We start from the raw sequence: 27,885 nt of genomic DNA, 5'->3' as shown, positions 1-27,885 counted from the left end.
AATGTTTTGAACACCCACAATCAAAAAAAATTTAAAAAAAAAAAAAAAAACCCAGAAAGTATTATCAAGACTTTTTTTTGCCTTAATACAAAACTACAATTAAACAATTTTAATAGTAAAATATTATTAAAAAGAATTCTATTTAAGACTCTGAATAGTAAAAATGCTATATTCCATTTTTAATCTAAAAAAATTATACTATATTGTGATAAAAGTATACAATCACCCCATCCTTTGAATACCTTTTCTATATTTGAATTTAGTTCTTACTGTCAGACAGTCTTCCTTTTTAAATTCTGAAGAAATCCTTTATTATTTTTATTGGCCTTATTTTCCAAATATTTAATCATTTTTTCTTTTCTGCTTCTAATCCCTAAATGATTTTCACACTCATTTTAAGCTGTGAATCCATAAATGAGATGTGATTTTAAAATATACTTTTCCTCCCAGAAGTGGAAAATATTTACATGAATTTGCAATAGGTCAAATGTAGAAAGCAAATTCCCCATGGTAGCTCAACATCTTCCCTGATTTTTATGCACAAATCCATTAAGAAGTAGAGCAATTGGACGATTTTATCAAAAACTTCCTGCAGAAAAAAATTGAAGAATTTTATGGTCCTTGCCTGATGAATTCCTCAATTTCATTATCATTCTCATAAATAAATGCCATAAAGAGTCCTATATCATAAAACTGGGAGTGAAACTCATGTTCAGTCATTGCATTCATGTCTGTGTACTATCATTAATTTGGGTGATGAGTGTATATTATATGTTGTTTTATTGATACTATTCTTCATCTACCTTGAAATACCCCTAATTATCTAAATACTAATATCTTTAAAGTTTATGAAGCATCTGAAGAATTGGTTGTAGAAGAAAAAGTGCTTGTGACTCATCCTGAAAAGGCAAAATACAGAATAGCAAAAGGTATATAACATCAATGATCCAGTCTTAAAAAATTGATTTGGGGGTTCAGTTTAGAAGCTCAATATTTTTCTTCATCATTTATAAATATAACTGTACTCATGTCTTTAAAGCAGCTGAGCCACCTGAGCAAGTTGTTCCAGAAGAAAAAGTATATGTGACTATTCCTAAAACAAGAGAAGCACCAGCAACCAAAGGTATTTTTCAACTGTGTCCAACTCAGATGAATATCTTTAAGATTCAAAAACTGCATGTTATGTAATTGACTTGTTTTACAGCTTCTAAGTATAAACCTACTAATATCTTTAAAGCACCTGATATAACCAGAGAAGTTCTTCCAGAGGTGGAGTTACCTGAGGCTGTTCTTAAAATTCCAGAACATCCTCCAACTGAAGGTATAATTCTCTAGTTCTGAAAATCTAAAGAAGAAAACCTTTCTTCTAAAGTTGAAAAAATCTGTTTAGAATTTTATGTACATTCTCACAACCTATAATGCTAAAATACTAATATCTTTAAAGCATCTGAAAAAGATGCCCAAGACAAGGAATTACTATCTAAAGTCAAGACTCACTCAAATAATATACAAAGATACACTATTTAAAAAAATTAAATTTCCAACTTAAAATTACAATATCTGTCAGTATACCTAATTCTTTGTATGTCATGTCTTTGTCTGTCATGTCTTTGTCTTTGCCTGTTTTAACTAAACACTACTAATATCTTTAAAGAATTTGAAATCTTCAAGGAAGTGGTTCCAGAGAGACGAACTCTTGTTACCAAAAGAAGAAAAACATTACCACCAACAGGTACAAGTCCCAATAAATAGGCTTTCTTATCTCGTGTTTGTAGTAATGGTTAACACATGTAAAAATACTAATATCCTCAAAGCACCAGTGGTTACCAAGGAAATCATTTCAGAGAAATGGGTCCCCAGAGAAGAAGCTTGACCAAGTATACGCATGTCCCAGTGAGCCACTCAAGAGGCAATAGAGAGAAGATCTTTAACTTATACAGATGAAAGATAGTTGAGTTATACAGTTTATGAGGATAACAGAGAAAACAATGTATACATAATATGTCCAAATATGACCCAGATGTATTCTTTAATAGGAAACAGCTATCTTTCCTTTAAAAATAATAAAAATCAGACTAGCTAGAAATAATGGACACAAGACTAGATTGAATTGGTTCATTCAGTGCCGTCAAATAACAAAGGTGTTAGATTGTGCATGAGATGGCAATAATTCAGTCCTCCATGGGACTGGAAATTCAGGAAATACAGCCTTTCAGAATTGTTTTTCCTATTAAGATAAACTTAGTGCTAAAGTAAGCATATGAATATGAAATTACTGATTTCCAATAAGAAATATCATAGAAATATGTTTAGAAAATCATGACTTAAAGAAAATGAAATATTCGATGTGAAGTTGCTGTTCTTGTAATATCATTTCTTACCCATGAGACACATCTGAGAGCCTTCTAAAACTAAGGCAGGGAGGGGAGGGGGGATAGTAGAGGATAGGAAAGGCAGCAGAACACAACAGACACTAGTATGGCAATATGTAAATCAATGGATGTGTAACTGATGTGATTCTGCAATCTGTATATGGGGTAAAAATGGGAGTTCATAACCCACTTGAATCAAAGTGTGAAATATGATATATCAAGAAATATGTAATGTTTTGAACAACCAACAATAAAAAATTAAAAAAAAATAAATAAAATAAAGGTATAAAAAATTTAAAAAAATAAAACTAAGGCAGAATTCCAGTTAATTCTGGAACTCGCTTTCTAAATATATTTCTATGATGTTAAATCCTCTTGGAATCGGCTATTTCACATTCGTATGTGTGCTTTTAGCAGTAAGTAAATATTTTAATAGGAAAGTGATTTTGACAGGCTGGTAAATTCTGGAATTCCAGTCTCATGAGAGATAAATAATTACCTTCTGGTGCATAATCAAGCACCTCTGTCATTTAGTGGCACTAACTCCTCCTTTAAATGGTCATGTGTTAAGCCCATTCACTGTGGTTTCAGTCCTGAGCACTCTGTTCTGAATGTTTGCTCCACTCCTGCTCTGTTTTATTTTTCAAGCATCATACATTTTCCCATTTTAAACATTTTTCAGATACATTAAAAGCTGGGAACTTTTCAAAGCTTCCAGAATAACAATGTCTTAATAATGCCCATGATATTCTGGAATTGAAAGAACACCCAAGTACTCTGATCTTTCTTTCTCAGTCTGGCATCTTTTGGTTGTTCTCTCCTGAACTCAAAAAAACACTATTTTTTAATTTTTTTAAGTTATAGATGGACAAATATCTTTATTTTATTTATTTATTTTTATGTGGTCTGATGTTCGAACCCAGCGCCTCACATTGCAAGGCAAGTGCTCTACCATTGAGCCACAAACCCAGCCCCAGAAAACACTACTTTAATGTGACTAAGGTGAGGGTACAAAAAAAGAAGCCAACACAGATAAGAACATCTGTTTTATCTTCACAAACTAAATTGTTAAAGATACCATTAGTGGCCGTCTTTTTTTTTTTTTTTTTACTTTCAATAATCTAATTTTCTATACACCTACAATTGTAAGAAAAAAAATATTAATATTTATAGCATCTGAATTGACCAAAAATTAAAAAAACAAAAACAACCCCTGATAATCAGGCGTTTATACTGGTACTAAGAATCAGATTCTGGGGATTCCCAATCTGTAGCATTTCTGTATATAACTGGAACTCTTCACTGCTCCTCATAACTCAAAAGTATACTACATTAATATCTAGAGAGTGCTAGAATCACCTCAAGACATTGTCGCTTGTAAAAGCAAAACCCATGGCAGTTCCCTCTGAAATTGAAACACCTCCCCAAAAGGCATCATGGTTATTCTCATTCCTTCATTTATTTAATAAGTGTCTACTATGGACAGGGCCCTAGGGAGCTAAAGAATAATTAACAAAAACGAGTAAGATTTGATGACTCTTAAGATTTTGCATCTCATCAGATTCTTGAAGGAAGCACCCTAGTAGCCATAAAAATCACTTAGGTTCAGTTCATGGAATTAATATCTCCACTGATCCTTTTAACCTCTGAGAATAATACTAATATCTTCAATGCACCAGAAGCCATAAAAGAAGCTGCTCCTGAGATGAAAGTCATTGAGGATGTTCCTGAAGAGCCAGAAATGCCACCTATGGAAGGTACATGCCACCTCTGAACAGATATGGAAGAAGAAATTATCCATCTTCTGCTCCTAGAACTGTTTTTTTCTAACACTCGTTGTGACTCTAAACATAAACATACTAATATCTTTAAGGCAACTAAAGCTTCATAATTCCCTCTAGAAAGAAAGAATTTGTGGCTGTTCCTACCACAAACTAAAACCTTTCTACTAAAAGGATTCATTCAAAAAATACAGTCCTCCCTCTGTCTCCATGGAAGATTGGTTCCAGGACTCCACAGATACTAAAATCCATGGATGCTCAAGTTCCTTACATAAAATGAGGTACCAGTTCCATGTAATTAATAAAATACCTCATATACATGAAATCATTTAGATTACTCATAATAACTAATAAAATGTAAATACTATATATTTGCTATGTTGTTTAGAGAATAATGATAAGAAAAACAGTATATCCATACACAGTGCAGACACGACTTTTTCATCTGTGGCTGGTTAAATGGAGGATGCAGAATCCATGGATACGGAGGGCCGACTATACTGTGCAATGAGGGTGTGGGTGTTACAAGAACGCTGCTGGGTAGTAGAGCAGGGCAAGTCCCTCTTCTCAAGGATCCATGAATCCCTCTAGGTTAGTGTATTGATGAAGAAGGGAAAGAAAGTTCTAGAAAGTTGCATTCACTATCTTATTGTAGCTACTGTTTTCACGAATATTTTAACTCTTAAATGTACAATACTAATATCTTTCAAGTGCCCGAAACTCCTCAAGAAGTTGTTCCTGCAAAAAGAGCTCCTTCCAAAAAGAGAGAAGCTCCCTCAGCTAAAGGTACCTGTCACTAAACCCTCAGGCTCAAGAACTGACTCCAACAAGTTTTGAAAATAATTTGCTCTTCCTTGTGATTTTCATAACACTCAATGTAAAAATACTAATTTCTTAAAGTGCCTGAAGTTCCTCAAGAAGCTGTCCCTGAAAAGAAAACACTTGGGGTTCTACCCCCAAAGCCAGAAGTTCCTGCACAAGAAGGTATATCTTGCTGGAAGCTTAAAAGGGTTGGAAAAAGTCTTCTGTCTAATGTGTTTCCTGTTTGTCCTGATTCTTTTAACTCCTCAATGTAAAAATATTAATATCTTTAAAGTGCTTGAGGCTCTCAGAGAAGATGTGCCTCCCAAAAAAGTGTATTTATCACAAATGCCTGAAATCTTACCTGTCAAAGGTACATTCTCAACTGGTTCCCTTACAAGGACTAGGGAGGATGGAAAATAGAAAGGGCCACCTTTCTAGTCCTGAAAATTCTTGTGATGTGTAAATGTAACTCGTGTTGTGTTCACCACTTTTGACTCAAATGTAAATTTACTAATATCTTCAAAGTGCCTGAAGCTCCCAAAGAAGTGACCCCCAAAAAGAAAGTAACAGAAGTGCCTACCCCAAAGTCAAAAGCACCGTCTATTACAGGTACTTGCTACTACCATCTCAAGTTCAAGAGAGTAAAACGGTTCTTTTGTTCTTAAAAATGTTTCATTGTGTCTTGTGGTCTTTGTATTTTCTAAGTGTAAAAAATACTAATCTCTTTTAAGTGCCTGAGGTGTGCAAAGAGGTTGTCCCTGAAAAGAAAGTGTCTTTGGCTGCGCCTAAAAAGCCAGAAGTCCCACCTGTCACAGGTAGCTGTCACGCATCCGAGGCTTCACAAGACATACTTCTGATCTTGAGTAGTTCATGTGGTCTTCATAAATCCTAAGTGTAATTTCACTAATCTTTTTTTAAGTGCCTGAGGCTCCCAAGGAAGTTGTCCATGAAAAGAAAGTGACCTTGGTGCCTCCTAAAAAGCCAGAAGTCCCACCAGTTAAAGGTATTTGTCACTACCTTAGGTATCACAAGACTTAAATCTTCTGCTCTTGGAAATATTTCATCCTCATGGTCTTCATAAGTCCTAAGTGTAATCTCACTAATCTCTTTTAAGTGCCTGAAGCTCCCAAGGAAGTTGTCCCTGAAAAGAAAGTGACTGTGGTGCCTCTTAAAAGGCCAGAAGTCCTGCCTGTCACAGGTACTGCTCACTCACCTGAGGCTTCACAAGACATAACTTCTACTCTTGAAAATAGTCCATGTGGTCTTTGTAAATCCTAAATTTAATCTCACTAATCTCTCTTAAGTTCCTGAGACTGCTGAAGAGTTTGTCCTGGAAGAGAAAGTGCATGTGGTGCCTCCTAAAAAGCCAGAAGTCCCACCTGTTAAAGGTAGTCACCCTGATGTCACTGTGCTTGATATAGTCCTTTTGTCTCTACTCTGTCTAATCTTGAAAATACTAATATCTTTAAAGCACCTGAGGTGCCAAAGGCAGCTGTCCCAGAAAAGAAGGTGACGGAAGTTATTCCCCCCAAACCGGAAAGTCCTCCCACTGAAGGTAATGTCAAACTGTACAAATTAGGGAGACAAATAACTGCTCTTTTAACTAGAAGATTATGTATAAAAATCTTAAACCTTAAAGTAATAGAATTCTAATTAAAGTAATAGAATTCTAATTTTTAAAACATGCCAGTAGCTATCCACAGTATCTTGGTGTATAATTATATGCTCTGATATTAATTGTTCTCACCTATTCTAAACACATATTTTAAATTATCTTTGAAGTGCCTGAAGTGCCACCAAAGGAAGCCATCCCTGAAAAGAAAGTACCAGTGGCTCCTCCCAAAAAGCCAGAAGTTCCACCTGTCAAAGGTAAGTATACTTACATGTTATCAGTCACCTGTTCAGGGGGGCGGGGGAAAGTGTGTAATGTCCACCTGTCTCACAAATTGTATTTGGTGGGAAATGCGCTTTCAAGATTCTCCCTTTATAGTTACTAACTAAAAGATACTAATATCTTCAAAGTTCCTGAAGTTCCTAAAGAAGTTGCACCTGAAAAGAAAATATCTGTGCCCAAAAAGCCAGAAGCCCCACCTGTGAAAGGTATTTTTTCCCACTTAGAAAAAAAAAATACCATCCTATTCTCCTCACAATCATGCTAATACGTGCCTTCATGATTTGTAAATTCTGAAAATACTAATATCTTTCAAGTGCCTGAAGCTGCTCAAGAAGTTGTGCCAGAAAAGAAAATTCTCAAGGCACTTCCCAAAAAGCCAGAAGCTCCACCGGTCACAGGTATATGTCAGCTAAACCGTACTCTACAGAAGAAATATCTCGTTCATTCTCGAAAAACAGTTTTAGTCCATTTCTCTTCATTATTAACCAAAGTGTAAAACTACTAATATCTTTTCAAGTGCCTGAAGTTCCTCAAGAAATTATTCCTGAAAAGAAAAAGCCAGTGGTACCTCCTAAAAAGCCAGAAGCCCCACCTGTCACAGGTACTTGTCACCGGGTCTTTGTTCTGCAGAAGAAATATCTCTTTCATTCTTGAAAATTAGTTTGGTCCATGGCTCTTCATTAAATGAAAAAACTACTAATATCTTTCAAGTGCCTGAAGCTGCTCAAGAAGTTCCAGAAAAGAAAGTCCCCATNCCTCCTAAAAAGCCAGAAGTCCCACCAGTTAAAGGTATTTGTCACTACCTTAGGTATCACAAGATTTAAATCTTCTGCTCTTGGAAATATTTCATCCTCATGGTCTTCATATGTCCTAAGTGTAATCTCACTAATCTCTTTTTAAGTGACTGAAGCTCCCAAGGAAGTTGTCCCTGAAAAGAAAGTGACTGTGGTGCCTCTTAAAAGGCCAGAAGTCCTGCCTGTCACAGGTACTGCTCACTCACCTGAGGCTCCACAAAACATGACTTCTACTCTTGAAAATAGTCCATGTGGTCTTTGTAAATCCTAAATTTAATCTCACTAATCTCTCTTAAGTTCCTGAGACTGCCAAAGAGTTTGTCCTGGAAGAGAAAGTGCTTGTGGTGCCTCCTAAAAAGCCAGAAGTCCCACCTGTTAAAGGTAGTCACCCTGATGTCACTGTGCTTGATATAGTCCTTTTGTCTCTACTCTGTCTAATCTTGAAAATACTAATATCTTTAAAGCACCTGAGGTGCCAAAGGCAGCTGTCCCAGAAAAGAAGGTGACGGAAGTTATTCCTCCCAAACCGGAAAGTCCTCCCCCTGAAGGTAACCACAAAACTATTCAACTATTATCTTTTAAAAGAGAAAAATCTCTTCTTAGTGGTATGAAAATACTTTTGTAAAGTATGGTATATATGTTTATTCTGGTATTAAAACAAGCTGATGTCTTTAAAGTGTATGAGGAGCCTGAGGAAATTGTCCCCGAAGAGCCTCCTGCTGAAGTTGTGGAAGAGCCAGCTCCTGCCCCACCTCCAAAAGGTACTTGGCAAACTGCTGGGATGCCTCACCCCTTCTTGCCCTCGCAGTTCTGGGCACTGTGAACTTGTTTCTTTTTGCATTCATCTTCACTGCTTCTAAAGCAAATTCTAATAACTTTAGTGACCGTGCCACCTAAGAAGCCTGTTCCTGAAAAGAAAGCACCTGCTGTTGTGGCCAAGAAACCTGAACCACCACCAGTGAAAGGTACTTTTCACTGCCACTAACTGCCTATAGAAAAATGTCTGTCTTTAAATGTCATATTCCACTCACTGCTATGTCTAATTGACTTTCATATGCCATTGAAACTATGAGCTTAAAAACTACTAATATCTTTTAAAGTGCCCGAGGTCCCCAAGGAAGTCGTTCCTGAAAAGAAAGTGCCTCCTGTGGTTAAAAAACCAGAAGTTCCACCTGCTAAAGGTACAAGTGCTTTCTATTCTTTGATGGAAATAGATATGGCCTCCAGCTCTTAAAAAAAGTGCTCTGTTCTGTGTAAATGTGACAAATGTTTACTGGTGATTATTCATTATGTTAAAATACTAATATCTTTAAAGTGCCTGAAGTTCCCAAAGAAGTTGTTCCAGAAAAGAAAGTGGCTGTTCCTCCAAAGCCAGAAATCCCACCAGCTAAAGGTACATGTCACTAATGAGGTTCTACAAAAGAGTAACCTTCTTGGTCCCCAAAGTCCCCTATTTATGGAACTCTTTGTTTGCCAATCATCTTATAGTTACAACCACAAAACAGCTACTCTGAATGTTTAAGGTTTATGTCTTTTCAAAAATCACTATTTTTTAAAAACATTGATGCATTTATTATAAGGATTGGAAGAGTTAACATGGTTTTGTGATTATTGATAGGCCTATTTTCCTCCCCCTAGGTCGGGATCCAAGGACAGATCCCTGACCTTGTTGTGAAATTTATTCTTGATTTAATTGAGCAAAATATGAAGTAGATTTGGTGTAAATTTCATGTACTTCTCAACTACTCAAGAGTAAAACTAACTAATATCTTTAAAGTGCCAGAGGTGCCCAAGAAACCTGTCATAGAAGAGAAACCAGCTGTTCCAGTTCCCAAGAAAGTGGAGTCTCCTCCCCCAGAAGGTACACATAAGACCACTAATGAGCTTGCCACACTTGTGACTATTTATGATTTAAGCTTTCTTTCTCTTCTTGGCTAACTCATTATTCCTGGTCATTTCCTGTCCTTTATTTGTCTTATGTCCTCATTATCAATTAGCTCCCATCTCAAAGCTACACAGGGTTATCAGTCAGCAGTATCTACATAGGTCATGTTTGTATTAAACAAAGTTTGTCAAATGTACACAGAGGAAAATGAGAGGGTTGATGAGATTAAATGACTTTAAACACCACAAGAACTTTCAAAGCATTAAATCAATAGATACAGAAGTTGCTGCAAATAAAATAGATTTCAGCTTAACAAAAGTAAGAGAATCTATTAATGGAAACCAGAGAAGAATCAAGATAATTATTTACTGCTTTGCTGCTTTATGCATTTTAGAATTTGTTCCACCCATTGAAATAAAATTAACTGATATCTTTAAAGTATATGAAGAGCCTGAAGAAATTGCTCCTGCAGAGGAAGAACCAGCTCCTGTTGTGGAAGAGGAGGAACCAGAAGCCCCTCCACCTCCACCAGGTACTAGGCAGGATCCACTGTGGGGAAAAATGTGGTCATCTGGTTGGTGTTTTTATTATAAATCTTATATGTAGGGTAAAATATCAGGGTTCTATCTCCTTGCTTGCAATTTGACTTCATTAACAAGAACAAAAGATATTTTCACACATCAAACCTTGGTACTAAGAATTTTACAATGTACGTGCCAAAGAAAAATGTGTGGTCTTTGCTATTATTATTATTATTGTTCATTTGTTATCATCTAATTTGTCCTATGATCATCTAACGCTAAAAGAAATTCTTCCTCTTCAAGTGCCTGAGGAGCCCAAAAAGATTGTCCCAGAGAAGAAATTTCCTGTCATCAAAAAACCAGAACCTGCACCTCCTAAAGGTACTTATGTGAAAAGAAAGAAATGTTTTTGTCATTTTGTGTGCTGTCTAAAAATTGTATTCTTTCGTTCTTGTGTGTTGTGTTGTATTAGTGTTTGTGTTTGTTGTTATCTGTGTGTTTTGGTGTTAAAAAGACTTGTACAATTTATGTGGGTATATTACATCTTGTATTTTATATTAAATGCTACTAATATCTTTAAAGTACCTGAGGTGTCAAAGAAAGTTGTCCCAGTGAAGAAGGTTCCAATTGTTAAGAAGCCAGAAACACCAGAAGCCACAGGTATTCATTGTCATCATAATTTTTTTAAAAGCACTCTGATATCTTAACGTGGACTCGAATAAGCTGTCTTTATTGCTGTGGCAAGTGAGGGAATAAAGATGTCCTTATTTTGCTTCTGCTAATTTAAATGCTGCTCCATGACTTGCAGATTTTTGTTTCTTAACATTTTTAAATGTTCTTAAACACTCTTTCTAAAACAAAACTAATATCTTCAAAGTGCCTGAGGTGCCCAAGAAACTTGTTCCAGTAAAGAAAGAGCCTGTGTCTGTTACCAAAAAACGAGAAGTCCGACCAGAAAAAGGTATCTACCAAGAGGCAATGTTTCTCTGACCACTATTTAAGTATATTTAAGAACAGTTTTTATAGGAGAAAATAATGAGTATGAGATTATAACAAACCACATTTCATAGAAAGAAAGGAAAAATAATGAGGGCACAGAGAGAAAAAGAAACAAATGGGAGAGAAAAAAATCTGAGCCCACTGTACTGTGAGCTATCGTGTGGTTACAAGGGGGTAGAGCAGAGCGTCTCCCACTCAGTGTGTTTTGCTGAACATTATCATGAACAAAGTACTTTTTAGAAGATGTAAAATCTAACTCTATTAGAAAGATAACACAATGCCAATTCAGATAGGAGTTGATAGCACTTTCAAACTAAGTACAAACAGCTGCAGAAGCAGAGCACACAAAGATGGATTTCAGGCAGAGACATGAAGAGAGTTGTGTGGAAGAAGTAGTGTTGAAAATTTTGACAGATTTTTGCATGTGGTGATCAGGGAAATGGAATTCTAGGCAAAAGGAAAGAGCATATTGAAAGGCATACAGGTGGAAGGGTCTAGCAAGTTCAAGAACTGTTGATGTAAATTTGAGTATGAATTGTTTATGTAACATCTTAAAAGATAATAATAGAAATAAAGGTAGGGGTCATATTTTTAAGTTCTTTGGATTTAGAGGTCTGTTTTTTTGTTTTGGTGTGGTTTCCCAGGATGCCACCGAGGGCCTTGCATATGCTAGGCGAGCACTCTGCCACTGAGCTAAATCCCAGTCCTGTTTATTTTGAGAGAGTCTCAGTAAATTACCTAGGCTGGCCTCAAACTCGCTATGCCTCAGATTCTCAAATATCTGGTGTTACAGGTGTGTGCCACTTTTTGAATGCCAGTACAAGATTATATTCACAGGGAAAAGGAAGCCTCAAAGGTTTTGAAACAAGTGTACAAAGTAATAAGATTTGAGCTTTAAAAATATAACTGGCAGCAGCACAAGCTATTGAAAGACAGTGATAAAAGATCCATTGTAATTAAAGTCATTAAGAGCTGGAGAAAACCAGTGGTGGTAGAAATGGAAAAGGGCAGTGGTTTTGAGAGAGACAGAGTTGGCTGACTATTATCAAAACAATTAAGGAAATCAAGGAGCCCAAGATAATTGTAGCTAAGTGGCCAGGTCAGTTCACTAATTTTCTGAGCTGATAATAGAAAGAAGATAGTGAGCTATTTTTCATTTTTAAAGTATGTTATTTCAGAATGTTGCATTAGGAGCTTAGGAAACAGATCAGGCCTAGAAAAAGAGAAAGAGAGAGAGAACTTGAAGTCCTCTGTGTGGAAATATGAGTTGAGCATGCAGAAATTATCACTCAGAAAATGTAGAGTGATGTTTTTTAAAGTGCCAAAGATAGTCCACTGGAGAACACCTACATGGAAAGATACACAGATGAGGAGCAAATGAAGAAAGCTGAAAATGCTCATTTATAAAATTAGAATGCCCACAAAGGCACCATGCCTCAGAAACCATCCTCCCTGTGAAGTCTTGTAAGATGAAGTTCTTTTCCCATATTCTTGCCTGCTCTTTGCAGAATCTTGCACATCTTCTAAATTCTTAATAGTAAAAAAAAATAATTAATATCTTTGAAGTGCCTGAAGTGCCCAAAGAAATTGTCCCAGAAAAGAAAGTGTCTGTTCCCAAACCTGAAGAGCCAGAAGTTCCACCTGCCTCAGGTACATGGCTGCTCTATAAATCTTGGAAAGATGACTAACATCTTCATCATCTTGCTTTGATTGTAGATGGGTCTTATATATTCATCTGTTGTCTGTCTCATGTATTGGCATTATTGGTTTCTTGGGGACCCCTGAATTATATGTTATGGAGTGTAAGTAGATAGGTTGCAACTCTGCAGTTGTACTATTCTGCTCTGAAAACAGTCTAAAATAAAAATACTATGTTTTTTAAGTTAAAGAGACTCCTGAGGAAATAATATATGAAGAAAAAGCATCCATAACCATTGGTAGAAAAGAGACTCCCCCTGTTGAAGGTATACATTTACAAGTATATGTTTTTTTAATCTCTTGAAAATTCCTGTTAGAAATGCAAAAGTAGTTTAGACTGACCCTCCTACTTACCATCATGTACAAAAGCATTCCAGCACATGCTCCACTGCTTTGTTTTTTCAAATAATTGTACTGCTTTGGATTAGAATCTTTCATTTGGTTATTCTTGATGGTGATTCATAATTATAAAAGGCACCATTGACTAAAGTAAAATTGGAAGCATTGCATTGGATTCTCACATGATTACCCAGTATCAAATTTTACATCATCTCATTTGCCATCAACATGCATAGAATAAACTAGTTGTTGGCAGAAAATTTAAGTGTAAGAAAATGGAAATCTCTTAATTCTTTTTCTATAGGAATTGCTTTGTGTGAAGTGTTTATTTTTTGTTTTGTGACTGTAATCTTTACATGTATGTGAAATCTGTAATGAGTCCATGTGGAACTTTACATTACAATCTTGTATCCCTTGTCAACATTCTTTAAAGAACGTGAAATTGAAAAGTATATTGAGCCTGAAGAACCTAAACCTGAACCTGAACCACAGCCAGAAGAAGTCCCAGTACAAGGTATTCAATTAATAGGACTTAAATCTTCATCATCATCTTCTTGCTCTTGAACTATACATGGTTTGTGTTGTTCTATGTGTTCAGTGGGTCTCTTTGCATCTATTTGTGTGTAAGATATTCTTCGTTTTAAGTGTGCATTTTATTCTTATGTTTCCATGTATTTGTACCATTTATCTGTGTCAATCGTAGCTTATCTGGATGCTTCCTTTGTTTTTATTAGTGCCTTTGATATATTACTCATCACCTGTGTACAGTGTTGATATCTTTGTTTTTTGTTGGATACTGTTTTGTGTTTTGTGTTGGAAACTGATATTACATATCAAAGAAAGCAAACTTTTAAATTCATATATATTTAAATTTCTACCAAATATGCCTTTTACATACATGCTAACATATATAGATACTAACACTCCTGAAATACTCTTTCAAGAACCTGAACCTGAAAAGAAGGTTATCGAGAAACCAAAACTCAAGCCAAGACCTCCGCCTCCTGCTCCTGCTCCACCTAAGGAAGACGTGAAGGAGAAAATATTCCAACTTAAAGGTATCGGATATTACTTCCAAAGTCTTATTAACCTGCTTCAAACTTCTGTGCATCCATTTGAAATGGTGCTTGCAGGAAATGTCTTACTTTTGGAAGTGTGCGCTTTCAGACATGATCATGCTATGAGAATTGGCGTGTGTTTCTGCTCCCCTGGGGCCCTGGGCTGCCTTGTTAAGCCATGCCTACTGCCCACAAGTCAGCCATTGCATTGTGACATCATCCTTGACATCTGGATTCTGGGGCTACCCGACTAACTTTCTTATGTGGAGTGGGGAGGAGGGTCTTTTTTTATTTCAAAGCCTGGTTGCTCTGTGTGTCTTGAAGTCTTATGCATGTGGAATATACAACAGATCTTTCCATTGATATTTTTAACATGGCAGTAAAAACTTTATATTAAAGCCAAAACTTTTTCTTAAAGAAGTCTAGGTTCTTTTAAATAGAAGTAATACATTTAAGGGGTCCAATAGCTGATATGTGCTCATGGACCATGAAATGAAGGCCTAAGTACAACCGGTCACTTCTGCTCCCCCACTTTTTTTTTAATTTAATAATAGAAACCATTGTATTCTATGATGTTTCCCAGGGTATCTGGAAAGAATGGTTGTTAATATATTTGATATCTAGTATATCTGCCCATTACTAAACTTCCATTCATTCTGTGTTTTGATTTTCCTTTGAATTGATGCAGTATTTCTTGATTTTTAAAATATAACATCTATAAAAGATCTGAAATAAACTGGAAAGAGTACATTATTCTTTCAATTTTCATAAAATCTGTCTCATTTGCAATAAGATTTGTTCATCTAAAAAAATTCTAGATATAATCTTAGATAAGCATTTTTCTCATGCTTCCACATCTACAAAGCCAAAATCTTTCTAGAATAAGATGACATTTCTTGTGATTCTTGCCCCCTTTCAATTCCTCCCTTTCAATTCCTCATGGGTTTTAGGTCAGATGCAGGAAAAGAAAAGCAAACAGTTCTGAAAATGTCACCTTCTTTGAGGACAATGAAATTTTTTCTCCTTGAAACAAATTTATGCTCAAAGGAAAATTTATTCTTTCTTTAATGAATAAAAAAATCTCTCAGTCTTAATTTATAACTCAGCTTTGGAGTCAAACTGCAGTTGTGTTCATGATTTCAGAGCTTGGATGTTCTTGTGGCTATTTGGGCTGCTATCAATGCTTCCTGGACATAAGCAAGGCTTGGTTTTGATTCATGGCATAAAAAAGTATTTGCTTTAGAATAAATGTAAAAATAATAACAGTAAGATCATATTCTTTAAAGCTGTTTCAAAGAAGAAAATTCCTGAAAAACCTGAGGTTCCAGAAAAAGTGGAGCTTACACCTCTGAAAGGTATTTCACAGACTGATAGTCTGTTTACATGTATCTACAGTATCCCTTCATCTGGTTCTTTGCTCTTTTGGTTTTCATAGAATGTTCTCCCTTTTTTTGTCTCTCTCTTTTTAATTATCATAGTAGTAGTCTTGTTTATTTCTTGCAATTTTGTGGCTTTTATGGTCCTGGCTCATGAGTGTTGCTTCCTCTGTCTCCCATCAATTTCATACATCATGCTAGATGTTGTTTATCCTTGTCTTATTTCCATATGTCTATCTGCATTGTTTGAAAACATCAGATTTGACGCGTTGGCTGAAATTAATATTAGGAGACATCTTAGGTTAAAATGCTGAGTAGTAGTAAGCTTCAGGGATTCACCTGGAAGTTCACATTTTAACCAGTGTGACAAGCACTACAAATCATACCCTACTGAATGATTTGTATGGTTTTCCTCACAACTGCCCTGTCACTTTCTTCCCACTCCAAAGACACTTTCTCAGGTGTACAGATCTCATGTTTCAGGTAAATTTCATTATCAATGCAGATCACTTTTCAAAAGTGATTTTTCTTTAAACAGTCTTTTCCCCCATCTACAATTAGACCTTAAATAAAAATAAATAACTCATAAAAGTCTGGAGAACATCCACTAAAAATAAACTTAGTTTTTCTGGTAAGTTTAATGGGTAGCTGCATTCTGTTCTGTTTAAGTAATCAATTCATCCAGACCCAGGAAGTGAATCTGAATGAATTGATTAGTTAAATAATCACCTGTATACCTTTCCTGATTCATAAAATGGACATTATAAAATAATTTTATCATATATATTAACTAATAAATGTCAAACATTAGGATAGCATTTAGTGACATCTAGTGACTTTAAAAAGAGTAATCACTAGTGGGTGTGTTCTGCCCTGGGTCTCAAACATCAGTAAGATCTTAAAATTAATAATATGGAAAAAACAAATGCACAAAAGTATTTTCACTATGTCCATTATATAAGTAAAGAAAATGTGTATCTTGCTATTTCAACTTGAGTTAACTAGATGCATAGTTTCAATCAATGAAAATAGCTATGTATTTAAGAATATTGGTAACTCACAAATAATATTGAAGGCCAGCACAATTTATCATGAATAAAATTTAATGTTTAACTGTTAAAATTTTACTTAAAATATTTGGCATTATAGAACATGATTATTTAAATGAAGTACATAATTGCCTTTTGTGTGTTTTTATTTTTGAAGTAAGATGTATACAGTTTTCTTTATCACATAAAAATCTATTAATTGCAAGTGTCTTCTTTAAGCACCAAATGGGAAATTTTACAGAAATATCTAAGAAATTCAGATTTCATCTCACTGAGCACATATGTTACATGATATAAACAATGTTTTAAATTATATTTTAATTGTTATCAGTAGAGAGTTAAAGTGGCTCGGTAATTACTAAGAGTATTTTGTTTTGCTTTCCTATTTAAACCCATATTTTTTTCTTATTATAGCAATAAGAAAAAAATAACATCATCTACAATGTTTGGTATTCATTGTAGATGCAAGAGGAAATTAATTTGGAATTCCTTGGGTCACTTGTACTTTAAATTCAAGAATATTTTCTTATTCATAAAAAATGAGCCTCTAACATTAGCCTTAAAATTTTATGGTTCTATCATATTAAGTTAGTAATATTCCAAAAAGGAGACCTTAAGAAAGGATACTTCTCTTTAGAAGGTAAAATATGGTCTTCCCCCAACATCAAGGCCACAAACCAGATCTATGGCTTTCTCTTTCCTCAATGTAGAAGACTGAGTGATAGCCCTAACTCTTGCCAATTTAATGTATTTAATGGTCAGGTAAATACCAATGTAGATTTGAGCTATATACAGTTGCACATTGGAGCAAAGATGCTGTCGAAAACCCTTGCAATTTGGTGAAAGGCTCATAAAGTCAATATAGCACAAAATCTGTGTTCATCAAGATGAATATATTTGCCTTAGTTAACGTAATTGAATTTCATCATAGAGTTGTATAGATATTTGCAGAGGTAATAATTTGACAGGTTTATTTGCTTTTAAATTCTGTGAATTTTTATGCAATAAAGTTGTTACTTGATACATTATAGTTAACCAGTTTGGGCAGAGACATTTTTCATGTTGATATTCCATTTTTATATGAATTCACTTCAAAATTTGAATTCATATCCTTTTTAAGTGCCTGGAGCTGAAAAGAAAGTCCGCAAATTACTTCCTGAACCTAAACCTCAGCCAAAGGAGGAAGTTGTTCTGAAAAGCGGTATAGTATCAGCTTTAAGTATCTAAAAAACTGACTTGAAAGCTTACAAAATATTTCTGTCCCATGGTTTTCTTTGCATTAGGTATCTTATTTATCAAAATGTGTTAGTGGTTTCATTGAAAATTAAGGCTGTGACTTCCAAATCTTTTTAAAAAGGAGACAGAAATTTTGAGAGCATTCATAGCATTTCAAAATTTATCATGTTAATAGAAATAACTAAATTGATACTATTCTAAACTAACAACAATGACCGTGAATGTCATTTTTCATAACCAAATTACATAGTCAAATACACTAAACCAATTAAATAAGCAAAACTACTTAAGCATAAATATAATTTCAGTTTTAAATTATGGCACAGGATCACCACTAATAAGTAATATTTTTAAAAAACTGAATCTCTTTCCTACTAAATATTTAAACACTAGAAACAAGGTATTCAATAGAAGAATCAAGTTCTAACATTGTCTTCATATGGAATAACTGATTTCTAGGCTACATTTCTTTAGGTATCTCTGCTTAAGTAAACTTTCTACTTCTTATTTAAATACTTCTTCATAAATTACAGCATTGAATTATTATTGGAATTTGCTGCTATTCAAATTACTCATTTTTTGTTGGAGCCATTTCTGCCATGCAATTATCTTTGAATAGAATCTCTAAAGAGAAATAACATGACTAAGTACTATGTAAATAAACAGCAAATGTTGATTTGGCGGGGAGAGAGAAAAAGCATTTTTAGTGAAAATGCTAAAATTTCTAGGGCATGTGTGTGCATGTTTTTCATTTTCCTTGCTTTGTACATTATTTGCATTTGTCAAGCTTGTTCAACATCTTCATCAGTTTGTCTTGGTTTACATATAAACCTTTTTGTCTTTTAAGTTCTAAGAAAGAGACCTGAAGAAGAAGAGCCTAAAGTAGAACCTAAAAAAGTAGAAAAAATTAAAAAACCAGAAGGTAGGAATCTCAGCGACAATTTGTGAAATTATCTTTTAGCAAAGTGGAAATTTATTAAAAGGTTTATCTTGTAAACACAACTGAAGTGAAACATAAACATAGCTTCATATTTCATCTGTATGTAATGTATGTTTTCCATTGTCTGCTTTCTGCTTACTTTTGTAGTAATTCCCAAATACATTCATGTATTTCCCATAATCTTATTATTATCATTCCCTTTCCACTTACGTTCTTCCAGTGGAAATGACTGAAATGATAAATTGGCTATAGAAGAACTTCATGGGAGGGGGTTAGCAAATGTTTCATAGTCTATGGGGGCTTTTAAGTGGGTTGAGTTTATTAGCCTGTTCTCAAAGGGTCTAATGATTGAGAACTATTCTAAAAATGATTTAGAAAGGGAAAATTAGTGGAGTTGGGAAGCAAGTGGATGGAATAAAAGGAAGAAAAATGAATTGAGATAGATTCCAGAGGAGAAACTAGAAATCAAATGAGAAAATGTAAGGTGCTTATAAAAGTCATCAATAGAGGTTTTTTTTGAAAACTAGAAAAATAAATACTTGCAGCTACTATTTTAGAGGAGTTGATTTCTAAGTATTCAAATCTTAACACTAGAAAATAATCTTATTTTCTTAAAGTACCAGTGCTAAAACCTGTTGAAGAGGTTGAAGTGCCTCCAGCTACTGTTACAAAAAGAGAAAGGAAAATTCCTGAACCAGTAAAAGGTATAAACCTATGGTTGCTTTCTCAGTTGTCTCTAAAGATGTGGATATTAGCATTTAAAATATGATTGTACTGGCATCTACATTTAAATATGTGCCTTAATCTAGTATCACCCATATCTTAATTTTCTTTACCATTTCACTCTCCTGTACCATTTGCTAATGATCACCCATTTGTTAAATGAATTGCTAGGAAAAAAATAATGGGCAATAAGCTGAAGAACAACATTAAAACCAATAAAAATGCCTTCCTATGATTTTTGAATATTTCATTTAAAATTAAAAATAAGCTTACATCAATACTTGGTTTGATAAACATGTGTGCATAAATTCTGTCTTCTAAGTTATGTTGTCTGCTTGATTTTAGTTTTGACTTTGTGGGACTCTTAAAAAATACTGTAATAACTTTCTCATTTCTATGAATTATTTTAGTGCCTGAAATTAAGCCAGCAATACCTCTGCCTGGTCCTGAACCAAAACCAAAGCCTGAACCGGGTGAGTGAGTTTATCCTCAATGTCACGGGCACATTCCTTCAAGTTCCACACAACTCATGCATGCATAGTCAGTAAAAAAACATACATGAGGGCTGGGGTTGTGGCTCAGTGGTAGAGGGCTTGCCTAGCATGCATGAGGAACTGGGTTTGATCCTCAGCACCACATAAAAATAAAATAAAGATATTGTGTCTACCTAAAAACTAATTATATGTATATGTATATGTATGTGTATGTATATATATATATATATATATGTATATATATATATATATATATATATATATATATATATATATATAACATACATGAAAGTCATCATGCATCAAATGATTTCTAATATCTCTGTATGCTTCTCTGGAAAACTAGTTATTTGAAGATTTCACAGTTACTTTCAAAAAGGCAAACAGGCTACCACACAGGGTTTCAAGAAGTGACAATGGATACCTTCATACAATGCATTTCTCTCTACAGAAGTGAAAATAATGAAACCTCCGCCCGTGGAGCCAGCACCAGCCCCCATCGCTGCCCCAGTTACAGTGCCAGTGGTTGGAAAGAAAGCAGGTATTTATCCTGTACTTTTCTTGATTAAAGTTTCTGGATTAAAATGAAAGCTATCTTTTATTTAGAACATAGACATCACTTCAACTGTGGGGATTATGACATATTATGTTTTCTTCATCTGATATACTTTACCATCCAGTCTGTCTCCCAACGGAAAAGCATAGGGTGCGTTCATTGGATCATGCACTCCTGCAATTCGTTATTTCTTTCATATCCTTTTGGTATTAAGTAATGAAGATGTTTAAGGCTGATCAGAACTAAGGACACAGTTTCTCTAAGAACACACATACAAGAATCCCATGGAACTCCAAATTTCCCTTGTATCCTACAGAAATTATAGCTCATTGTTTAAAAAGACGGCATACTGGAATGATATAAAGGAAAATAATGGTTGAAAACCTTGTGAATATACTAAATGAAACCGAATTGTACATTTTGAAATGGCTAACATAATAATTTTTATGTTAGGAATATTTTATCACAATAAAATGTTAAAAGACTACATTGCTCAGTCTTTAAATCTATATAAGGATTTAGACCAATAATGGTACAATTTTTAATTGTACTAACTTAATGGTATAGCTGTCTCAAAAGCAAATTCAAGGTACTTATCAGTTATATATGAACTATTTAATAGTTTATCACTTAGGCAATAGTTTCAAAACCAAAACTGATTTGACATGTAATTATTAATCATAAATACACATCCTATTTGGCCCTTGGCAGGTTATTTGATCTTATAAAAATTTTTATTTAAAATTATCTCAAAATATTTTGGATTTTTTTTTTACATTTAATGACACAAAAATTACTATGTTCTTTTGACTATAGTTTAATTTTTAATATTTATGCTAGATTTTGTCAGTGGTATTTACCACTTGGGCATTGTTCTTACTTTTAAACTTGCAAAATAGTTCAGAAAAAAAGTGAATAACTGCCAAAGAGCTAATTTCCTTAGTCTTCCATGGATTTGTTTGTCTGCTCAACTTAAACACAAAAAAGAAAGGCTTTTGGTAACTTCTGGCCCATTTCCCTTTTCCCTATATGAATTCATTGCAGACAAAACTTATTTCCTTGGTTCTCATAATCAATACATACAAATACGTGTAAAATACTTTGCATAGCTAGGCAAGAGCAAAACTCTTCCTCACAGGTTGACAGTAAGCCTTTCAGAAATGAAAAGAAACTAAAGGCACTCCTGAGACAATTTTTTAATACTAAATATGTTAGCAATTTAGCTTAGTTCCGTCAGTCTCTGAATACACCTTCTTGGAAATGTTGAAGTATTCTCCATAGAAATCATATAAATGAAACAACTTCACTTTATGTATTAATATTTATAATATAGAACATGACTCATCCCAGGTGATTGACTGCTGAGCATGAAATTAGTCTGAAAATTGTTTAAATGCAGAGTCTTCTTTTTATTTCAGAAGCCAAAGCACCTAAGGAGGAAGCCGCCAAGCCGAAAGGTCCCATCAAAGGTGAGCTCCATTCCCCAGGACCTGTACACTAACCTTTCACTCTGAATTCCTATACTTTACATTAATGGGGAAAACAATTTTCAAAATTTACAACAATCTTTATTATTTCTAATTGATTCTGTAAAACCCAGTATGTCTTCTTTTTCAAATAAGCTACCTCTAATATTACTTGAATGGATGTCATGTATATAACCAATTATATTTTAGCATAATAAACCCTACAAGTTTTTCTTTTCATTTAATTTGTTCTTTCTAATTATACATAAAAAATAGAATGTATTTTGACATATTATACATATGTGGAGTATAACTTCCCAACATGATGTGGAGTCACACTGGTCGTGTTCATATGTGAACACAGAAAAGTTACATCTGATTCATTCTATACAGGAACACTTTCATACAGGTGATATTATGTATGACAGTTAAAGTAATTAGACAATAGTCTGGATATTTTACACTTAGGATTAAAACTTGATAAAATGAAGTGTGTTTATTATTTATGAATTCCTTACGCCATCTCATTTTCCTGTCTGAAACAAGGCAATATATATTGAATCCATCTTTCAAGTGCCTGGTCTTTAGTTTTCTGTTCTTGACTCTGAGTTGCTTTATGGCTAGTTTATCCAGCAGGCATCCCAGCATGCCAATTCAACTTTTTGTTTTACTCTGAATTAGGTGTAGCCAAAAAGACTCCTTCACCCATCGAAGCTGAAAGGAAAAAGTTAAGGCCTGGAAGTGGTGGGGAGAAACCTCCTGATGAAGCCCCGTTCACCTACCAGCTGAAGGCTGTGCCATTGAAGTTTGTGAAAGAAATCAAAGACATCGTCTTGAAAGAAGCTGAGTCCGTGGGCTCTTCTGCAATCTTTGAGTGTTTAGTATCCCCCTCCACTGCAATCACAACCTGGATGAAAGATGGCAGCAATATCCGAGAGAGCCCAAAGCACAGGTTCATCGCAGATGGCAAAGACAGAAAGCTGCATATCATTGATGTTCAGCTTTCTGATGCTGGTGAATACACCTGTGTTCTACGTTTGGGAAATAAAGAAAAGACCTCCACAGCTAAGCTTGTTGTAGAAGGTAAGTTCCAATCTCCCAAACATCATCGGTATTAAACTTTGCACAATAAATCTTAGTATAAGCAACTTTTCTTGTTGCTTTAGAAAAAAAAAATCTCATTTCACCAAATAAAAGTTTTATTTCACTGACTATGATGAATATGTTCAAATTTATACTGCAATTTTCCACAGAACTTCCTGTGCGTTTTGTGAAAACACTGGAGGAGGAAGTCACAGTGGTCAAAGGACAGCCATTGTATTTGAGCTGCGAGTTAAACAAAGAGCGGGATGTGGTTTGGAGAAAGGATGGGAAGATTGTGGTGGAGAAACCTGGCCGAATTGTGCCGGGTGTCATCGGCTTGATGCGGGCCCTGACCATCAATGATGCAGACGATACCGATGCTGGAACTTACACAGTTACTGTGGAAAATGCCAACAACCTGGAATGTTCATCTTGCGTAAAAGTAGTAGGTTAGTACGTAGGAGGCTGAGGTGGGAGGATCACTTAAGCATGTAAGTTCGAGATCAGCCTGGGCAAACATAGTAAGACCCTTGTCTCCAAAAACAAAACAAAAAACAGTAGTAGGTTAGTACATTCCTAGGAAATTTTGTTCAGCTTATTATTATGATAAGAAAATGTAAGAAAGAATGTGTTTCCCAGTATCTAAATATCAGAAGTCTTATGCCTTTGGTAATAGGGAGACTATCGGCATATTATAGCAGATTACTGATATCTACTTCTATGAAATTTTTTTCTATTTCTGAAATTTACTAAGGAAGTCATTTACATTGCTCAAATCTTAATCATTTTTCTTTCTGACTTCCTTTTCATACAGAGGTTATTAGAGACTGGCTGGTGAAACCTATACGAGATCAGCATGTGAAACCCAAGGGGACAGCTGTTTTCACCTGTCACATAGCAAAGGACACTCCAAATATTAAATGGTTCAAAGGGTATGATGAGATCCCCATGGAACCAACTGATAAGACTGAGATTCTGAAAGAAGGAAATAAATTATTCCTCAAAATTAAGAATGCTATGCCAGAAGACATTGATGAGTATGCAGTAGAAATTGAAGGGAAAAGATACCCTGCAAAGCTGACACTTGGAGGTATAAAAACTTTACCTGTCATTCTGAAAGATAAATTTTGGGCATAAGGCAAAATAACACACCAAAACCAAAAAAAGCAAACCACTTGTTAGATGGTTTAAAGTGATGTGTTACTTTGTCTCTGACCAATACAGAGCGTGAGGTCGAACTGCTTAAACCAATAGAGGATGTCACCATTTATGAGAAAGAAAGTGCAAGCTTTGATGCAGAAATCTCAGAGGCAGATGTTCCTGGGCAATGGAAGCTGAAGGGAGAACTTCTGAGGCCCTCGCCTGTGAGTACTTTATCATTTTAAGTTGTCATATAAAACGACTACATTCTGTATTTGGGTTCAATATTCAGATTTAGTTTAATAATGGGATGACTTTGGGCTTCTAAAGTCTCAAGGGATGGAATTTGATTCATTATTGTGCCCAAGTCAGAAAAAAATTTGTGAATTTTTATGACAGAAGATGTTTGGCTTATATTCATTAATAGTAATGTTTTAAACTTTATAGAAATCTGTCTGAAACATTTCTCCTCTAGGGACTTTATCTCATGTAAATGCTAACTGAGATTATTGTTTTCCAGACATGTGAGATCAAAGCAGAAGGTGGGAAGCGCTTCTTAACTTTGCACAAAGTCAAACTGGACCAGGCTGGTGAAGTCCTCTACCAGGCATTGAATGCATATACAACCGCCATTCTAACAGTGAAAGGTATGAGGCCTTAGGAATTCAGGGAGCGGCTCAGCTTCATTTCCTGGTCCTCTGCATTATGGAAATCCTCATTCTCAATGTTTGACTTTCAGAAATTGAACTCGACTTTGCTGTGCCCCTGAAGGATGTCACCGTTCCAGAAAGGCGACAGGCTCGATTCGAGTGTGTGCTTACCAGAGAAGCAAATGTTATATGGTCTAAAGGACCTGATATAATCAAGGCATCTGACAAATTTGATATCATCGCTGATGGAAAGAAGCACATCCTTGTTATCAATGATTCTCAGTTTGATGACGAAGGGGTCTATACTGCAGAGGTGGAGGGCAAGAAGTCCTCAGCACAGTTGTTTGTTACAGGTAAGAGCTGATGAGATCTGACCATAACATCCCATGGACGGAATTTGTTTCATTATTTGTGCCCACGTCAGAAACACATATATTACTTTACACACATATATTACTTTAAAGATAGAACCCCAAGTTCTAAATCCAATCAGAACCACTACTTTACTTTCACAGTGACACCCCCACACACACACACATTAAGAAAACCACAACCCCCCCCCCAAAAAAAAAACCTTAAATTTTTCAATGGAGAACAGCTCCATTTAAAAAGAATTAGTGTCATATGAAATGAAATGAAATTAAATGGGTCCCTTTTACCCAGGCAGGTTAGAGTGGAATCTTTCTGTAGTAAATTGTGTTTCTGAACATATTATCCATGCTTGCACTGCAGGTATAAGACTGAAATTCATATCACCTCTCGAAGATCAGACGGTGAAAGAGGGTGAAACAGCAACTTTTGTCTGTGAGCTTTCTCATGAAAAAATGCATGTAGTCTGGTTCAAAAATGACGTCAAGCTGCACACCACCAGAACGGTGCTCATGTCTTCTGAAGGCAAGACTCATAAACTGGAAATGAGGGAAGTGACGCTGGATGATATATCGCAGATAAAAGCTCAAGTCAAGAACCTGAGCTCCACAGCCCATCTGAAGGTCCTAGGTAAGTGCACCTGTTGAACCTGGACAGTTCCTAAATGGTGGGAGGGGTGGTAATTAAGCATCTTAGACCTGTTGTTCTTTGATGAACTTTGGTTTTCACATTTGACAGAGGCTGATCCCTACTTCACTGTGAAGTTACACGACAAAACTGGAGTTGAGAAAGATGAAATCATCCTGAAGTGCGAGGTGAGCAAAGATGTGCCGGTGAAATGGTTCAAGGACGGTGAAGAGATCACACCCTCTCCCAAGCATTCCATCAAGTCTGATGGGCTGCGTCGCATCTTGAAGATCAAAAAGGCAGAACTTAAAGATAAGGGCGAATATGTGTGTGACTGTGGCACCGACACAACCAAGGCCAACGTTACCGTGGAGGGTGAGTTGCCCCAAGACCTCAAATTTACCATTTCCAAAGCTGCCATTTATTTGTCCAGCCTCACTAACGGAACTTTGCGTACCTTCAGCTCGACTGATCAAAGTGGAAAAGCCGCTGTACGGAGTAGAAGTGTTTGTTGGTGAAACAGCCCGCTTTGAAATTGAGCTTTCCGAGCCAGATGTCCATGGCCAGTGGAAGTTGAAGGGAGAGCCTTTGACGGCTTCCCCTGTAAGTCAGAGCTGATAAGGCAGGAAGGGGTGGCTCTGTTGTTTAAAAGGGGAAGACTTGGTGATTTGCAGACACTTATTCACTCATGTGAATAACATTCTTTCTCCAAACTCTCACTCTAAACAGGACTGTGAAATCATTGAAGATGGGAAGAAGCATGTTCTCGTTCTTTATAACTGCCAGCTGGATATGACGGGAGAGGTTTCCTTCCAGGCAGCCAATGCTAAATCTGCAGCCAATCTGAAAGTGAAAGGTAAGCCCCCCTCGAAGGCACCTTTCTGTATTTTCAAGACTTCCTTTTAAGACCCTAATTGATCAAGGTCATGAATGGAAGCATTCTGACTTGATCCACACCATCCTCTTCTTTCAGAGCTGCCACTCATCTTCATAACACCTCTCAGTGACGTTAAAGTCTTTGAGAAGGACGAGGCTAAATTCGAGTGTGAAGTATCCAGGGAGCCGAAAACTTACCGGTGGCTGAAAGGAACCCAGGAAATCACAGGTGATGACAAATTTGAGCTTATAAAAGATGGCACAAGGCATTCAATGGTGATCAAGTCAGCTGCTTTCGAAGATGAAGCAAAATACATGTTTGAGGCTGAAGATAAACGCACAAGTGGCAAACTGATCATTGAAGGTAAATGTTTTTATCAGCTAGGCCACCCCAACATGATTTTTTTTTGTCTTTGTGTTTATAGTTCCTTGTTAAAGTGTTAGAATTTATGAGTTTTTTTTCTTTGATAGGAATCCGGCTCAAATTCCTTACCCCTCTCAAGGATGTGACAGCAAAAGAGAGGGAAAGTGCCGTGTTCACAGTGGAACTATCCCATGACAACATCCCAGTTAGCTGGTTCAAGAACGACCAGCGCTTACATACCAGCAAGTTGGTCTCAATGCACGATGAGGGGAAGACACACTCCATCACGTTCAAAGACCTGTGTATGGATGACACCTCCCAAATTAAAGTAGAAGCAATGGGAATAAGTTCAGAAGCTAAACTCACTGTGCTTGGTGGGTACTATTGTAAAATTAATTCCATTCAGTTAAATTTAACATAAATTTGTAGAGTATTTATTACATGAGATAGTCTTCTAAGTATATGCTGAATGAAAGCAGTCCCGGCCCTTAAGAAACTGTCACCCATGTTATGAGGCTTGTGTCTAAAACACTGTTACCTAAAAGGTAACAGAGGACTTTAATGAAGATTTTATTACAGGCCCACAGAATAGCCATTTAGAGTCAGAATTAAAATTCTTAATTAGGGACTGGGGTTGTGGCTTAGTGGTAGAGTGCCTGCCTTGCACATGTGAGACCCTGGGTTTGATCCTCAGCACCACATATAAATGAACAAATAAAACAAAGGTATTGTGTCCATCTACAACTAAAAAAAAATAAACAAAACTCTTAGTTATTAAGATGTCATGTTTA

At 35.6% G+C, this 27,885-nt stretch overlaps 1 protein-coding gene and 1 long non-coding RNA gene across 51 annotated transcripts in view; one reads left to right on the top strand and one right to left on the bottom strand.

Moving 5' to 3' along the window:
* Positions 1-27,885, top strand: part of Ttn (titin) — a 282,873-nt gene that overhangs the window by 141,203 nt on the left and 113,785 nt on the right. For 38 of the 50 annotated variants that reach the window (XM_048808084.1, XM_048808057.1, XM_048808041.1 and 35 more), the window contains 28 exons: positions 6,740-6,826; positions 8,323-8,406; positions 8,527-8,610; positions 8,746-8,826; positions 8,961-9,038; positions 9,423-9,506; positions 9,970-10,062; positions 10,355-10,432; positions 14,032-14,145; positions 15,432-15,500; positions 17,691-17,771; positions 18,654-18,728; positions 19,364-19,450; positions 19,880-19,942; positions 20,415-20,504; positions 21,938-21,988; positions 22,667-23,068; positions 23,239-23,517; positions 23,883-24,158; positions 24,293-24,432; positions 24,729-24,855; positions 24,948-25,211; positions 25,591-25,857; positions 25,966-26,229; positions 26,318-26,457; positions 26,584-26,710; positions 26,828-27,094; positions 27,202-27,468. In XM_048808084.1, coding sequence (XP_048664041.1) covers positions 6,740-6,826; positions 8,323-8,406; positions 8,527-8,610; positions 8,746-8,826; positions 8,961-9,038; positions 9,423-9,506; positions 9,970-10,062; positions 10,355-10,432; positions 14,032-14,145; positions 15,432-15,500; positions 17,691-17,771; positions 18,654-18,728; positions 19,364-19,450; positions 19,880-19,942; positions 20,415-20,504; positions 21,938-21,988; positions 22,667-23,068; positions 23,239-23,517; positions 23,883-24,158; positions 24,293-24,432; positions 24,729-24,855; positions 24,948-25,211; positions 25,591-25,857; positions 25,966-26,229; positions 26,318-26,457; positions 26,584-26,710; positions 26,828-27,094; positions 27,202-27,468 — 4,119 coding nt within the window. Of the gene's footprint in view, positions 1-5,688; positions 5,773-5,876; positions 5,961-6,428; positions 6,513-6,739; positions 6,827-7,368; positions 7,453-8,109; positions 8,194-8,322; positions 8,407-8,526; positions 8,611-8,745; positions 8,827-8,960; positions 9,039-9,422; positions 9,507-9,969; positions 10,063-10,354; positions 10,433-12,933; positions 13,015-14,031; positions 14,146-15,431; positions 15,501-17,690; positions 17,772-18,653; positions 18,729-19,363; positions 19,451-19,879; positions 19,943-20,414; positions 20,505-21,937; positions 21,989-22,666; positions 23,069-23,238; positions 23,518-23,882; positions 24,159-24,292; positions 24,433-24,728; positions 24,856-24,947; positions 25,212-25,590; positions 25,858-25,965; positions 26,230-26,317; positions 26,458-26,583; positions 26,711-26,827; positions 27,095-27,201; positions 27,469-27,885 lie in introns of all 50 variants that reach the window. The other 12 variants (XM_048808072.1, XM_048808049.1, XM_048808092.1 and 9 more) reach the window with 11 other exon arrangements.
* On the bottom strand, positions 5,845-7,926 carry LOC125618143. The gene is made up of 3 exons (XR_007349381.1): positions 7,632-7,926; positions 7,420-7,443; positions 5,845-6,122 (listed from the first exon to the last, which is right to left on the bottom strand). It is a non-coding gene; the product is annotated as an uncharacterized LOC125618143 (long non-coding RNA).

This window comes from Marmota marmota, unplaced genomic scaffold (assembly GCF_001458135.2).
Source record: "Marmota marmota marmota unplaced genomic scaffold, marMar, whole genome shotgun sequence".
Taxonomy (NCBI): Eukaryota; Metazoa; Chordata; class Mammalia; order Rodentia; family Sciuridae; genus Marmota; species Marmota marmota.
This window is presented reverse-complemented; position numbering and strand designations above follow the sequence as displayed.